Source organism: Macrotis lagotis, chromosome 1 (assembly GCF_037893015.1).
Source record: "Macrotis lagotis isolate mMagLag1 chromosome 1, bilby.v1.9.chrom.fasta, whole genome shotgun sequence".
In the NCBI taxonomy this organism is placed as follows: domain Eukaryota; kingdom Metazoa; phylum Chordata; class Mammalia; order Peramelemorphia; family Peramelidae; genus Macrotis; species Macrotis lagotis.
The window spans coordinates 187,679,904-187,694,877 of NC_133658.1; the positions used below are offsets into that span (position 1 = coordinate 187,679,904).

At 39.1% G+C, this 14,974-nt stretch overlaps 1 protein-coding gene and 1 pseudogene across 1 annotated transcript in view; both read left to right on the top strand.

Moving 5' to 3' along the window:
• TRMT6 (tRNA methyltransferase 6 non-catalytic subunit) overlaps positions 1-14,974 on the top strand; it is a 27,265-nt gene continuing 12,291 nt past the window's right edge. Inside the window, exons 1-10 of the mRNA XM_074209503.1 lie at positions 1-222; positions 8,833-8,960; positions 9,622-9,731; positions 10,941-11,032; positions 11,127-11,210; positions 11,457-11,581; positions 12,006-12,364; positions 13,104-13,189; positions 14,205-14,307; positions 14,438-14,524. Coding sequence (XP_074065604.1) covers positions 68-222; positions 8,833-8,960; positions 9,622-9,731; positions 10,941-11,032; positions 11,127-11,210; positions 11,457-11,581; positions 12,006-12,364; positions 13,104-13,189; positions 14,205-14,307; positions 14,438-14,524 — 1,329 coding nt within the window. The 5' untranslated portion in view covers positions 1-67. The remainder of the gene's footprint in view (positions 223-8,832; positions 8,961-9,621; positions 9,732-10,940; positions 11,033-11,126; positions 11,211-11,456; positions 11,582-12,005; positions 12,365-13,103; positions 13,190-14,204; positions 14,308-14,437; positions 14,525-14,974) is intronic.
• On the top strand, positions 3,635-8,817 carry LOC141502520 (solute carrier family 52, riboflavin transporter, member 2 pseudogene; annotated as a pseudogene).

The window sequence follows — 14,974 nt, forward strand, 5'->3', positions numbered from 1 at the left end:
TGCTCCGGACTCGTCCTGGGAAACGGGCAGCGCGGTGAGCTGTGGGCTTTGGGGCTCCTGCGGGCCGATGGAAGGAGGGAACGGAGAAGGGCCGGCTGGAGGGGGCGCCACGGAGAACAGCGTGGAGCGGCCTCCGCAGCAGCATCACCTCATTCGGGATGGCGACTTCGTGGTGCTGAAGAGAGAGGACGTGTTCAAAGCCGTCCAGGTGCAGCGGAGAAAGTAAGCCAAGGCCCCCGGGGCCGGGGAGGAGGCGGAGAAGGAGGAGAAGCCCTTCCGCGCCTCCCTTTGGGGGGGCTTCCTCCACGAGGCCGACCTCGTGCCCCGCCGCCCCTTCGCTCGCGCACCCCCTGCCAGGGCCCGGAGGAGGAGGAGGCGGCATGCCATGCGGCCCCTGCCCACGCTCCCCCTGCCGCCTCCCGCCGCCTTCGGGGTGCACTCTACCCAAACGGGGGGCCGGGGAGGGGGTGATGCTGGACACCCAGCCTCCCGCCCTTCTCCAGCCCCTCGTCCCCTGCCAGTCCTCTTTGGGCACACTGCAGCCCTAGGTCGCCCCTGCCGCCCGACCCCTCCGGGGTTCCAGATCAGCCACACCACTCTGCTTCGGCTTGCCTAGTGTAAAGGGCACTGAAGACCTGTGTCTAAATCCCACCTGTGTGTGTACCTTGGCAAGGCACTATTCTGCTCTTCTAAGGCTTTTTTTTTTTTTTTTGCAAAGCAGATGGGGTTAAGTGGCTTGCCCAAGGCCACACAGCTAGGTAATTACACTATTCTGCTCTTGACCTCAAAAGTTTTCTTATTTATGAAATGAGAGGATTGGGCTAGATGGTTTTTAAGAAGAGGGTAGGGGGCGGCAGTGGATAGAGCCCTGGAGTCTGGAGGCCCTGAGTTAAAAGCCGGTCTCAAACACTTAATAATTACCTAGCTGTGTGGCCTTGGGCAAGCCACTTAACCCCATTTGACTTGCAAAAACCTTAAAAAAAAAAAAAAGAAGAAGAAGAAGAAAGTATAAAGTTGTAGAGAGGCACATTTAAACTTAGGCTAAAAGCAAAAAGGAACATCTTAACAATCAAGTATACAGAAAAGACATGGCCTAGCTATAGAGGTAGAGTGTCTCTCATTGAAGGACTTGAATGAAAGATTGAGTGTCTGCTTGCATAAATGTATGTTGTAGAGAAGATTCTTGTTTATGAATTAGTTTAGAAAGATTTTCATGTCCTTTTCAATTTTTGAATCTTCCTCTTTCTGCCTTGCTGTCCTCCTCTTTGTTCTTTACAGTGGATGTTCTCTTGTCAACTTCTTTCTACTTTATTTTTTAGGCAATTTTATTCCTTTTTTTTCAACTTCAAATAAAGCTTCTTTATCAAAGACTCCTAAATCAGTCATGTGCAATCTGAAATATGAAAGGGATCTGAGAAGCCAACCTGGCCAGCTTGAACCTGACCAAGAATGATTGCTACAGCTTTACTGTCCCATTGTCATTTAGTCTCTGATTCAAATCTTCCAGTGGGGGGGGCACACTCCCGTCTTTCTTATGAACTCCAGCTCTAACTTCTTGGAGGGGATGATGCCTGAGATTGATTTAATTCAGCAAGTACCTACCATGTCAGGCACTTTACTGGGCACTTGGGATTCAGAGATAAAAATGAAAGTTCCCCTACTCCAAGGACTTTGTTTTCAACTTGGGGAATGGTGTGGAGGAAGATGTTGTGCACAGTCTAGGAAATGCTGAATATTTAAATAATAAATACAAAATAACTTAGAGGAAGGACAACAACTGAGGAAATCCATAAAGGCCTTTTATGGACAGAACCATTTGAACTGAACTTTGAAGAAATCTAGGGGTCCTACGGCAGAGGTAAAGAGGAAAACTATCTTAAGAGTGTGTAGAAGGCATAGGGTGGGAGCTGTATTGTTATGTCTAGTAAACACCAAGAAGTAGTTTGTCTAGAACATCAAGTACTAGAGGGGGGAGTAACATGAAGTCAACCTGGAAGGGCAGGCTAGAAACAGATTGTGAAGGACCTTAAATGCCAAACAGGAATATTTATTCTAGAAGCTATAGAGCTTACTAGATCATAGTTTTGACCTGGAAGGGATTTCAGCTAGTCAGTAAGCTTTTGTTAAATATCTACACTGTGCTGTTAAAGAAAGGCAAAAAATAGTCTCACCTTGAGGACCTCACCATCTAATGGGGGAGTGGGAGACAACAGGTAGATACCCATGTACAAGCAAACTATATAAAAGGTAAATAGAAAAATAACGGGAAAGATACTATAAGAGGCATTGGAAAAGGTTTCCCATAGAAGATAGACTTTTAGCTTGAACTTGAAGGAAACTAGGAAGAGAAGATGAGGAAGAGGAGCAATCCAGACTCTGGGAGGTGAAAAATGCCTGGAGGCAAGGGATGGAATTATCTAGTTTGAGTAGCAGCCAGGCCAATGTCAGTAGATCTAACAGTAGGTGGGGAGTGTCATAAAACTGAGAAGGTGGGGGTGGGGGTGGGGGTGTGTGCTGGATTACTTACTAAGGATTTAGAATACCTAATTCAGGATTTTATATTTGATCTGGGAGGTGATAGGAGCCTCTGAAATTTGAGACCCTGGGTGATAAAATTAGACTTGAATTAAGAAAATCACTTTAGTGGTAGAATGGAGGCTAGATTGGAATGGACAGAGACCATTTATTCTAGGGGTTATTCTAGTTCAATTTTTTCATCATACAAGTGAATAAACTCGAGACCCAGAGAGATTAAGCAACATGCCTGAAGCCTCACAGATAATAAGTGGGAATCATTGAAATTTTTTGAGTAGAGGTCAAGTCTGTGTGATCAGAGGACTGAATCACTTTCAGGAAATTGTGGGGGTCCTTTATTAACCCCAAACTTCTCATGAAAGCACAGGCTAACTTATCAATGTGTAACCAGTGTTGCTATTTGGAAGCATGACATTGAAAACAACTGCCTTGGTTTTTTACCTTTGGTTTTGAGCAAACTGCATCATATATATGGCAAAGAACTCTGAAGGATAGGAATAAAAAACATCTTCAAGGAAGTATGTGATGGGAAAACAAGATGGCCTGGTCACATGGCAAGAATAATGACAGGTGTACAGCTTAGTAGCCTTTGTTGTCATAAGGGAATGAGAAGGTCTTTAGCACATGTTAAATATATGAGAATATTTGGTCAAGAGTTGCACAGAATAAGTTTTTTTTATTGTTGATGAGATTTTCCATCAATATCATTTTTCCAGTCAAAATTGATGAGCTCACAGAGTCATTTAAGTATTTGGTTTAGGAAAGGAGAAGTTTATGAGAGAAGCTAGTGTATTTTCTTTTGTAAAGAACTGCAAGGCAGTGGGGTTAAATGGCTTGCCCAAGGCCACACAGCTAGGTAATTATTCGGTGTCTAAGGCGGGATTTGAATTCAGGTCCTCCTGACTTCAGGGCTAGTGCTGTATCCACTGTGCCACCTATCTGCCCCCTATACTTTCTTTTGGACATGTTGAATGTGAGCTGTTCATGGGAGATCTAGTTGGAAATTCCAGAAGGCATTTGATGGTACATTATTATCTATTATCTATTATTATCCATGTCCTATACCCTAATACCCATGTCCCTGACCCTAATATGGGTCATGGATAATAATATTACCAAGGAGAATAAGAATTGTTCAGACAGGTAGGAAATGAATCAGACTTAAAGAAGCTTGTTGTAATTTTGTTTGCCCAGAATATAATAATTTAAAAAATTTTTGGAATGTGAACCTTCCCTGCATTTTCAGAGATCCCCTTCATTCTTTGACTTGATATAGCAGATTATTTTACATCTTTTTAATTCAGTAGTTTATATATCTTTACTAGATTGTAAACTTTATGAGAGCAGGAATCTTGTTATATCCTTTTCTCCCCCAAAACTAATTTCATGTTCCATACATAATGGATTTTTTCAATAAATGCTTGAATTAAATGTAATAATATATGCTTGATAGTGATTCATGGAACTTTATAATTAACTTTATCTTTCCTGCATTGGTAGAAATTTATAAAACAAAGCAATCACATATCCCATGCCAAAAAAAAATATTTTTTAGTCTCCTGACAGTCTATAAATGACTGCCTTCCCAGGTAAATTGTAAGCCTTGTAAGGGCCCGATTTTATCTTCTACAACCTCTAGTAAGGCATCTTATACATATTAGAAACTTAAAGAATTGACTTTTGATGTCAGAAGTCTAGGGACTTTAAATATTAAGATACCAGACAAGTTACTTATGGTTTTCTTTGAAATATAGCTGAATCTAAAGTTGTGTTGAGGTGTGGCCAGATGGCTATTATTTAATATATATGTTGGCCCATGTTGGGATCAGAGCTCTGAAAAGAATTATTTTAGTTCTTGACCAATGGAAGGAAATAAATGAAATACCTGTCCTTAGAATAAAAGAAGTATTGAAACTTTAGTGAAGTTAACTTGTAAAAATAGACCCAACGAGAGATTAATAAAATCAGAGATATTTAATATCGATGGCTTTTAAAAGATTGCCCTTGTAACTTCTCCTTTTGTTATTTCAAATCACTGTTTATTTTAAGAGCCTTCTGAAACTTGGGGCTGTGTATTTTGTGTGCAAGAGGGAAATGGGAGAAATTGAAACCTGTGTCCTTCTAACACAGGTAATCTGAGAGGTGAGAAACCCTTGAGGAAGAAATAGCAGCAGTGGAAGGGAAAAGGGAACCAGGTTGGCTCTGAGGATTGAATGTTGCAAGAGGAGCCTTGTAGAACTATAGCTGTAGAATAAATATGGAATTGACCCCCCCCCCCCCTTCTATCCACTGATTTTTATCTTCTTTCCTTGGCAGAGCTGGAAATCCTTTTGTAGTGATTATAGTTGATGAGTAAAACCATTCTCTAAAACTCCCAAGATTTGAAATTGAATAATCATTATATTCCTGACCAAATTCTCTTTTCAAGTTAGAAATAAAACAAATCTTGAGATGTGAGAATACATTTATTTGTGCTTTGAATTTTTTTGAGTTGGAAAGGACTAGGAAGACACCTAGTGTAACCCATGTCTGAAAAAAATGTCTTTCACAACATCTCCAAGAAATATTTGGCTAATAATTAAAATAATAGATTTAGCACAAATATGACACTCAAAGGTTGGCAAAGCACTTTACAAAATTTATCCTCACAATGACCCTGGTTCTATTGTTATCCTTCTTTTATAATTGAGGAAACTGAGGCACAGGTAAGGGTCAAAGAACCAGGTAATATAGCTAGTTAGTGTCTAAGGTGGATTTGAATTCAGATCTTCTGATTTTAAGTCCTATACTCTCCACTTTGCTATCTTATTTTATTGTCTCACTAATTCTGATTCTCTTTTTGATGGCTGTCTAGTTGTTCGGATGTTTTATCTCATATCAAGTCTAAATGTAACTATTTTGTGGGCAGTTAGGTTAACTCAGTGGGTAGAGCACTGACCCAGGAGTCAGGAGGACTCCAGGTCTAAGTAACTTAATCCTGATTGCCTTCAAAACAAACAAAAAAAAAAACCCCAAAGAAATCCAACTAATTTTCAACTTTTTCTTTGTTTCTTGTTCAGTCTTGCTCAGATTCAAGCAGAAAAGTTTAATCTCTTGCTTTATAAGAAGTAACATTGTATATGTGATATAAAAAAGTATTTGGAAGAGAGCTCTCAATCTGCTTAGATTTATTGAATTAAAGATAATATTGTTCCTTACATCTTATTTCCTTGTCCCTCATTTTTGTTCCCAAATGCAAGAAAAGGAAAAAAGAAAACACATTTTTGTTTCCTGCATAGTATTGTCTATTTAAAAAGCAAGGTCCAGCGGCCCTGGGAAGGCGGGGCCCCAGGGAGCCGGCTCTGGGGTAGCGGCAGGTCCGCTGGGATGGCAGCCCCCCAGTGGCCGGACAGCGCTCACCCACCTCCTCGTAGCCCTTTTTGCCATGGGCTCCTGGATCGCCATCAACGGGATCTAGGTAGAATTGCCCATACTGGTGAAGGACCTGCCTGAAGGATGGAACTTTCCATCCTACCTGTCGGTGCTGGTAGCCTTTGGAAACTTGGGACCGCTGGCTGTGACGCTCTGCGGCCGCCTCTCCAAGGATGAACTGGGCCCGATCCGGGCAGTGCAGGCTCTGGGTGTGGTGGGCATGGCGCTGCTGGCTTCTCTGTGGTCCCACGTGGTGCCCATGGCAGGGCAGCCCCATGCTGTGGCCTTCCTGGCATTAGCCTTTGCACTGGCCCTGAGCTGTTGCGCCTCCAGTGTCACTTTCCTTCGCTTCATGTCTCATCTGCCCCCGGCCTTCATGCAAACATTTTTCTTGGGTCAGGGTCTCAGTGCCCTGCTGCCTGACATTTCCCCGTCAGGCCCCATGGTGCCCGTCTACTTTGAGGAAAGCTTTTCAGCCAACACTTTCTTCTGGGTGATAACCAGCCTGCTTGCCATCTCAGCAGCAGCCTTTCAGGGCCTGCTGCACTTACTGCCAACATCACCCAACACAGTTACTCCTAGGAGCTAAGGGCAGGCTCAGGGAACTACCCCAGAGGAAGAGGTGTCACCGCTTCGGGATCCAGGAGAAGAGATTGGGACACCTGAGCCAGAGTCAGAGGAAAGAGCCCAGGAGTCACTGAAGCTGTGTTCAGTCAGAGGGGCTTGCCTGCTGGGGCTACTAGGGACCACCAATGCCCTGAACAATGGGGTACTGCCCTCTGTGCAGAGCTACTCCTGCCTGCCATATGGGCGCCGGGCCTACCACTTGGCTGTGGTGTTAGGAAGTGCCTCCAGCCCCCTCGCCTGCTTCCTGGTCATGGGCATCCTCTACAGGTCACTGTCAGGTCTGGGTGCCCTTTCACTGCTGGACCTATGTGATGGTGTTGGCAGCCCTGAGCCCTTGTCCCCCACTAGTGGGCACCTCTGCGGGTATAGTCCTTGTGGTGCTGTCATGGGTCCTGAGCCTGGGTACCTTTTCCTATGTGAAAGTGGCAGTGAGCTCATTCCTGCACAGCGGTGGCCGAGGTGCGCTGTTGGCAGCAGGCATTGCAATCCAGATAGGTTCTCTGATAGGGGCTCTCGCCATGTTCCCCCCAACAAGCATCTACCAGGTCTTCCACCAGAGCCAGGACTGCGTGGACATATGTAATCCCTGATAATCCTCTAAGGGGTTTGTTGGGTTATTGCTGGACTGCCCTTGCCTTTTCTACCCCCCACCCTCCCAGTAAGTTACTCCATCCCTGCTGGAGCAACATGAGCCTTGTTCCCTTTGCACAATTCTCACGACTCAGGGATGGTCCGGGGATTGACTCAGTGCCCCCACCCCCCAGAACCTTTTTCCCCACTAAAAAAAAACAAAACCCAAACCTTAGGAATAGAAACTGAGGACCAAAGACAGGGATTCTGTTGATTTCCCTCCTGGAGGTTTCTCTACTGGCCCCTCTTGGGTCACTTGTCCTTTGGATCCCAGAACCAAAGTAAATTCAGCAACATCTCCAGAGAGCAGCTGGTGCACAAAGCCTTGGGCTGGGGATCACAGAGAAGATGACAATTGACAATTCCTCTTCTGGGTACAGGAGAGCAGGTGACACTCTACACAGTGTCCCTCAGACTCAGCCCCCAAGTCCAGTTAGAACTGCAGTTTTAGAATAAAAGTTCTATTTTCTTTCTGAAAAAAAAAAGCAAGGTCCACAAACTGCAACCAAAAAAAAAAAAACATGCAACTAGTAATTGGTTTTCAGTTTGATTTTTTTTTTTTAATCAACTTAGCCCAACCACAGAGGACAAGTCATTTTCTAATCCCTCTTCCCTGGTCCCTCAAAGAATTCAATACTTAGATTTTGCTGAAAGTAAAAATCATTTATCTTGGAAGAGAAGGGTTGACTGAGAAGATTGGGAATTGGATAATGGGATATAAACAAATATTAATATCATTTGCAGTTAATTATTTGTTACAAAAGAGGAATGTAGATAAGGGAGGATCTACTTAACTAGATGATATTGACTCTAATTATTTTTTGAGAAGCCTGAATTGTCTTGAGAAGCATTGGATTATAGTACAGGACTAGAAGTCAAGAAACAAAGTTGTGCCAGGACCATGCTAGTTATTGTGGATACAGAGACTAAAAAATGAAACACTCACACATAGCTTCTATTTTATCCTTGCTTGCTTCATCTAATCATGGCATTACATGAAGTCACTTTCCTTTTGTCTCTGATTTGCAGTGAAATACAAACTTATATTAGAGGGTTAAATATGAAGATTTCTAAATTTTTCCATTAATTTGTCAACAAATCATTGTCAGACTCATTTCTCAAATTAATACAGAATTATTGATATTTTTAAATATGTCTATATTGAATGGCTTAGATAGTTATCTGCCTAAAAGAAAGATATTAGACTATATAATTTCAAGATCCTTTCTGCTCCAGAAGCGTAACAGAAATTATATTGTTTCTTTTTCAGTCAGGCCCAATTATGTAATTTCTGCTTTTGTATTGTTTACTTTAATACATCTGATTTTTTATGTAATATAAACTTATTGTTTGTTTATTCAAACCCTAGGGTTCCACACACACACACACACACACACACACACACACACACACACACACATTCCCCCCCTTTGTATTCAGGCATGATCTTGCAGTCTTTTGTTCATAGGAACCATTTGTTTGAAAATAATTGTAAAATTGTCTAGAATTGTCATTTTTTACATTTCATAGTAATATAATGGAAAGAATGCTTGTTCTGAAGTCTGAGACCTAGACTAAATTTTCCCACCTTTGATATTGATTAAGTGCCTTCTTTTTAATCTCTTTCAGAAAAGTAACTTTTGAGAAACAGTGGTTTTTTTTGGATAATGTTATTGGACATAGTTATGGAACTACATTTGAAGTATCTAGTGGTGGGAACCTTCAACCCAAGAAGATGATGGAAGAGATCACTTCAGGTATGTCTTGTTTTTCAGGTATGGGAAATAATTTCATAAACTTACAAGAGTCAAAAAGACCTTACAAGTCAGAGGTTTTTGAAGAATCTATTGTTTACATTTATGTTTGGTTTGTTTCTAAAATTCTATTTAAAGAATTCTAGTGTAATTCTGGATTGTATTTTAAGAACTTCAGCAACAATAATGTTGAATTAAGTAGACAGGTCCATGAGCCAAGAAATCTTCAAGATCCATCTTTTATTGTTGTTCTAATTTGGGTATAAAAATAAGTATCTTCTATCAATATGCTTTAAAAGTTAGTCTTTATATATATTATAATTTGATCTCATAAGCAATAAATTTTAAAGTCATTGTGTTGTATAGTGCAGAGAGATGGCCTCACAGTCAGGAAGTCTTGAGGATCTCAAGACTTCTCTTTCGCACATACAGATTATGTGACCCCAAGGCAAGTTGCTTAACCTCTCAATTAGTTCAGGCAGCTCTCAGAGACTACAGAAGAGGTACTTATCTGCAAAGGTGAGGAAACTCTTCATCTGTCTGATGAAATCATAGGTCAAGTTTTTTTAAAAGCAACCTTAAATGTGAAAATTTGTCCTATGAATTAAAAGTTTAAATTGTTACCTTAGGACAAGAATATAATGAATCAATCTCTTTCCTTTAGAAACTAAAGAAGCTGGTATTGATAATCGAAATATAGTTGATGATGGAAAGTCTCAGAAACTTACTCAAGATGACATAAAAGCTTTGAAGGACAAGGGCATTAAAGGAGAGGTAATATTGAGAGTTTGCCCAGATATGCTTAGGGATCTGCTTGGTTTTTAGTGAATTAAGGCACATAACTTCAGGCAAAGCATAAACTCTTGTTGTTATTACCTCTTTTATTAATAAATATGCAAAGAAATCCTTCAGTGAAAAGTACCAGAGAGAGCTGTTTTCTCCTATGGGAAACTTAAATGTTTGTTTCATTATTATTGACCCCCATTCTCATTAGCATAGATCTATCCTTGACCCTCTTTCTTCTTTCTGTCATATTTTTTCCTTAGTAATCTAATCTTCCATGAATCATCTTTACATAGATGCCAGTCACTTATTGTCAAAGGACATTTCCACTTGTTTATCCCATTGGCATCTCAGAGTCAACATGATTGAAAGAGAAGTCATTCTCTTCTTTCCAAATCCGATCCTGTTCCAAACTTTTCCTTTTTTGTTCAAGGCATCACTGTCCTTTCAATAACTCAATCTCATGAATCATTCTTGACTTTTTCCTCTTCCTCACTTTTCGAAGTCTTGTCTTATTTCTCCAATATCCTTTGCATCCATTTCCTTTTATCCATTCACCTGAACTATTTTAGAAACTTCTAAATTGCTCTCTATTCTTCTATTTTATTCTTTGTAAGGCACATGACTATGTTGCTCCTTTTTCCTCAAAAGCTGTCAGTAGTTCCCCATTTCCTTTAGATTAAAATACAAACTCTACCTGTTGAATACCATCCTTAATCTGTTTTCCAACATACCTTTCCAGTCATATTTTCCATTATTACTTCTCATCACACTGACATTTCAGCTAAATTGTTCCCTGAATTCAATTTTCCAGCTTTCATATCTATGTATTTGCATTACACCATCCATCTTGTTTGGATTGCTCTCCCATTTTCATTTTGCTTCTTCAAGGATCAGTTCAGAAGTTGTCTCAGATGAAGCCTTCCCTGATATCCTTATCTCCCTTATTATTTATTAATATATTCTCTTTCCTTAAATTTTTTTACTTATCTTGTGTACATGTGCTTTCTCCAGCTTCATGAGACTTTTCTACTGTAGTTTTTTTGTCTTTGTATTTCTGGCATCCAGCAGAGTTTTGTGTTCATTGTTGATGCTTAATAAACGTTTATTGAGTCAAATTGAATTAATACTTTTTTGCCTTTGTCTAATAATTTTAACTATTTGGTGTGTGATATAGAATAACTCTTACTTTTCTTATAGGAAATTGTTCAACAATTAATTGAAAATAGTACAACATTTCGAGATAAGACAGAATTTGCCCAGGATAAATATATAAAGAAGAAAAAGAAAAAGTAAGAATTGTATTAGAATATTGTAAGTAGAAATGAAATAGGTTCAAAACATTTATTCTCTACAAAAAAAGTTTTCTGTGTGTCTTATTTTCAGATATGAAGCAGTCATTACTGTTGTGAAGCCATCTACTCGTATTCTTTCAATTATGTATTATGCAAGAGAACCTGGAAAAATTAAGTAAGCCATATTTTCTTTAAAAGTAGAAGACCTAGGTAATGGGAAGAAGTAATTTATTGTAATAAAGTCTTGATTTTGAGTAAACTGGGAACTTGCTCATGTTGCACAAAGTAGCCTGCTACTTTTAAGTTTTTTATCACTTCAGAAATAATTAGTGATCCATTTGCTGGATGTTATATGATAGTACTAAACAAAGTATTTTTTGAAATGTGAATAACAGTAATGGAATCATTCTTTTCTCCTCAGCTACATGCGATATGATTCACTGGCCCAGATGTTGACTTTGGGAAATATCCATGCTGGCAATAAAATGATTGTAATGGAAACTTGTGCAGGCTTGGTGCTGGGTGCTGTAATGGAACGAATGGGGGGTAAGAAAGTTCCAGATTTCAAGTAGTTCACACTTGGGTTTAAGACTAAACATGTTGAATCGTTTTGGCAGCAGGGCTGAGCACCGGAAGTGCTGATGGATTCCTGCTTGGAATCAGAAAGTTAGGCATTGTACTCTTAAGTCAGTGTATGTGACTTAAGATGTTACCAAATTCAGTTCTCACCTATGTAAACAGATTCCTAAAAACTCCCTGGGAGAAACCACGGAGTAAGCACCTTTTTTCATTCCAAGGCTAAGAAAGCTTATCATGTTTTCAAGTTGAGACCGTTCAACAATATTTCTTTTTTTCATTTGAGTGGTGGAGGGAGCTTGGTAGATACTTTTTCCTGGATTTTTTAATACTGGAATTCTCAATGCATTACTGCACTTTCATATATTAAAAAATGTATTTTCTTTTCTTTCAGGTTTTGGATCAATTATTCAGATGTACCCTGGAGGTGGTCCTGTTCGAGCAGCAACAACTTGTTTTGGATTTCCAAAATCTTTCTTTAATAGTCTTTATGAATTCCCCCTTGGCAAAGTGAACAGTCTTCTAAATGGAACATTTTCTTCCAAAACTTTGCCTTCAGAATCCAAAGACAGTATTTCAGTAGGAGAAAACAATGGTACTCTTCTTGATGACCTACAGACTTCTCCAAAGGAGATAGAAGAAAACATTATTGAAGTTATAGAAAATAACCATCCTGGACAAGAAACAATGGAAGTTATTTCTCAGGAGCCAGAATACAAAGAGCACAAAGAAAAAGGAAATAAAAAAGACTATGTAAGGGTCCCCCACCTTCTCATGATATTTCTCCTGAATTCTCCTATTCCTTCATTGAAATTCTAACCGTCGCAATTATTGGAGAGAACTTTTTGGCTTTTAAGAAAATTCTGTGATGTAATGAGGAAAAAAATAGCACTTACATTAGATTTGGAATAAAGGGACCTAGATGTGAATCTTCCCTTCTGCTTTCCACTCTGGGACCTTGGGCGGCTCATTTAATTTCTCTGACCCTCAGTTTCCTCATCCATAGGGAGTTAGTTTGGTTTAGTAGACAGGATGAAGTCAAGAGATATTTGGAATCTCGTCTGATACTTAACCATTTGACAATGGACAAGTCACCTCTTTAAGTCTCAATTTCCTCATCACAGGTTTGTTGGGAGAACAAAATAAGATAACATATGCACTTTTCAAATGCTGAAAAGTATATTGATGTCAGAGTTTCTAATTAAAATGAAGGGATTTTCTAGCTCTAAATGTGTGTTTCTTGACCTCTAAGTAGTTTAGCACAGTGCCTAGTACTGTAGAGTTGCTTATTACATGTTTATTGACATAACTGTACAGGTTACTAGAATATCTCTTTACCTTAGCATTTTTATAATTCCTAAATTACAGCTTTCTGTTATTGTGATCTTCCTGAATTAATAGAGAAAGTTAAAATGATGCTGATGCAGACTGGACATCTAGTAAAGTGTCTGGATAAGAACAGATGGTGGAATTTTAATTTTTTTTTTTCAAGATTCAAGAATTCCAAAGAAAACAAGAACAACAGAGGAAAAGACAGATAGAAGCTGCTGCTCTATTGAATGAAAGAAATGCAGATGGGTGAGTGTGGGTAATACCACTCATGGAGTACCATCACTTATTTACAATAGTCACTAAGTTCCAGAAAAACAGATGGCTTCTAAAATATTTTTGTTTTTAAAAAAAAAAAAGATGTCTTTCTAGTCATCCTACCACTTGCTCCTCACTGTTATTGCTTTGAACTAGATAGGAAACTGCTGGAAAATAATTTTCTCTGCCAAAAGAGATGAGAACTTTCTCTGTAATTTATAGAATTTGAAATTAAGTCACTTATAAAGTCCAAGGACACGCAGCTATTCTGGAACAGAGCCAGCATTTGCACTTGAGTGGTTTTGGTTCTAAGGTCAGCACTACCCACTATAGCATACTATCTTTCACCATGTTAACAAGCCAATAAATCAGGCTTGTTCTCTTTGAGTGCATCAGTTCTTTAACCTTGGGTATTGGATAAAAGGCTAGTTAAAATTTCACAGACTTCTAGATATTTTAGGGAAGAGGTGGGTTTGATCATCTGCAAGGCCATTTTAAATGGTGATGACTTAATTTCCACATGATTTTGAGAACACCTTTGAAGATGGACTTCATCTTTAAATAAGGCTTAGAGTGCATACTTAGCCTTAATATTGAGAAAGTTAGCAGCCCTTGAAGGCAGCTACATGGCACAGTGAATAGTACACTGGGCTTGGAATCAGGAAAACTCATCTTCCTGAGTTCAAATCAGTCTCAGACACTTAAGTCATGTGACCCTGGACAAGTCACTTATCCCTGTTTCCCTAATTACCTTGCCTTATAAATTGAATTGGAAAAGGGAATGAATAGCAAAACACTTCAGTATTTGGAGATCCCAGAGAGTTGGACATAACTGAAATAACTAAACAACAACAAAAAGCAGCCTTGGATTACTCTATTAGTTTGAAAGCTCCAGAAAGCTTCTTTTTTATGTTTAAACAATTGAATGCATAAAGTAATTTTAAAGTCTTATCTAAATAACATGTTCTACTTAAAGACAAAAATAACTTGTCATTTTTTTTTTTAGTTTAATTATAGCCAGTCGATACCATCCAACACCACTGGCTCTTTCTTTGCTGGAATTTGTTGCTCCTTCAAGACCTTTTGTTATCTACTGTCATTATAAAGAGGTAATGTATATTCAACTGAGTAAATAATATAATGCTGAAGGTATGGGATAATAAAAAGCTTGGTAAATTCTGTTCTTGAATTTTTGTCCAGAAAATATTACTTAAACTGTATCTTTTCTTGGTCCTTCAGCCACTGGTAGAATGCTATACAAAGTTAAGAGAACGAGGAGGAGTTATTAATCTCAGACTATCAGAAACTTGGCTCAGAAATTATCAGGTATGTATTTAAATAAATTGCATTGTGAAACAAGAAAATACATAAATCTTTTCACTTCTGTCTCCACAAATTTTTTTTTTACATCTGACTTCTTTAGCTATTATCACCTCTCACTTGTACAGTTACAGTATCCTCCTCATCATTCTCCCTTTCTCAAGACTCTACTTAATCCAATCCATACTACATATTGATGACAAAGAGATTTTTTTTTTTTAAGTGAAGTTCAAACTATGTCTAATAAATTTCGGTTGCTCCCTCTTGCTTTTTTTTGTTTGGCTTTAAAAACCCTTCACAATCAGCCTTACCAACCTTCCTGCATTCTATAATCCAGTCAAACTGCCTTTTTGTCATTCCTCATACATTACTCCCCATCTCTCACCTACCCATGTTTTTTTTTTCCTGGCTAGCCTTTATTCTTGATGCACACTCCATTTTCATCTTCATCTGTTA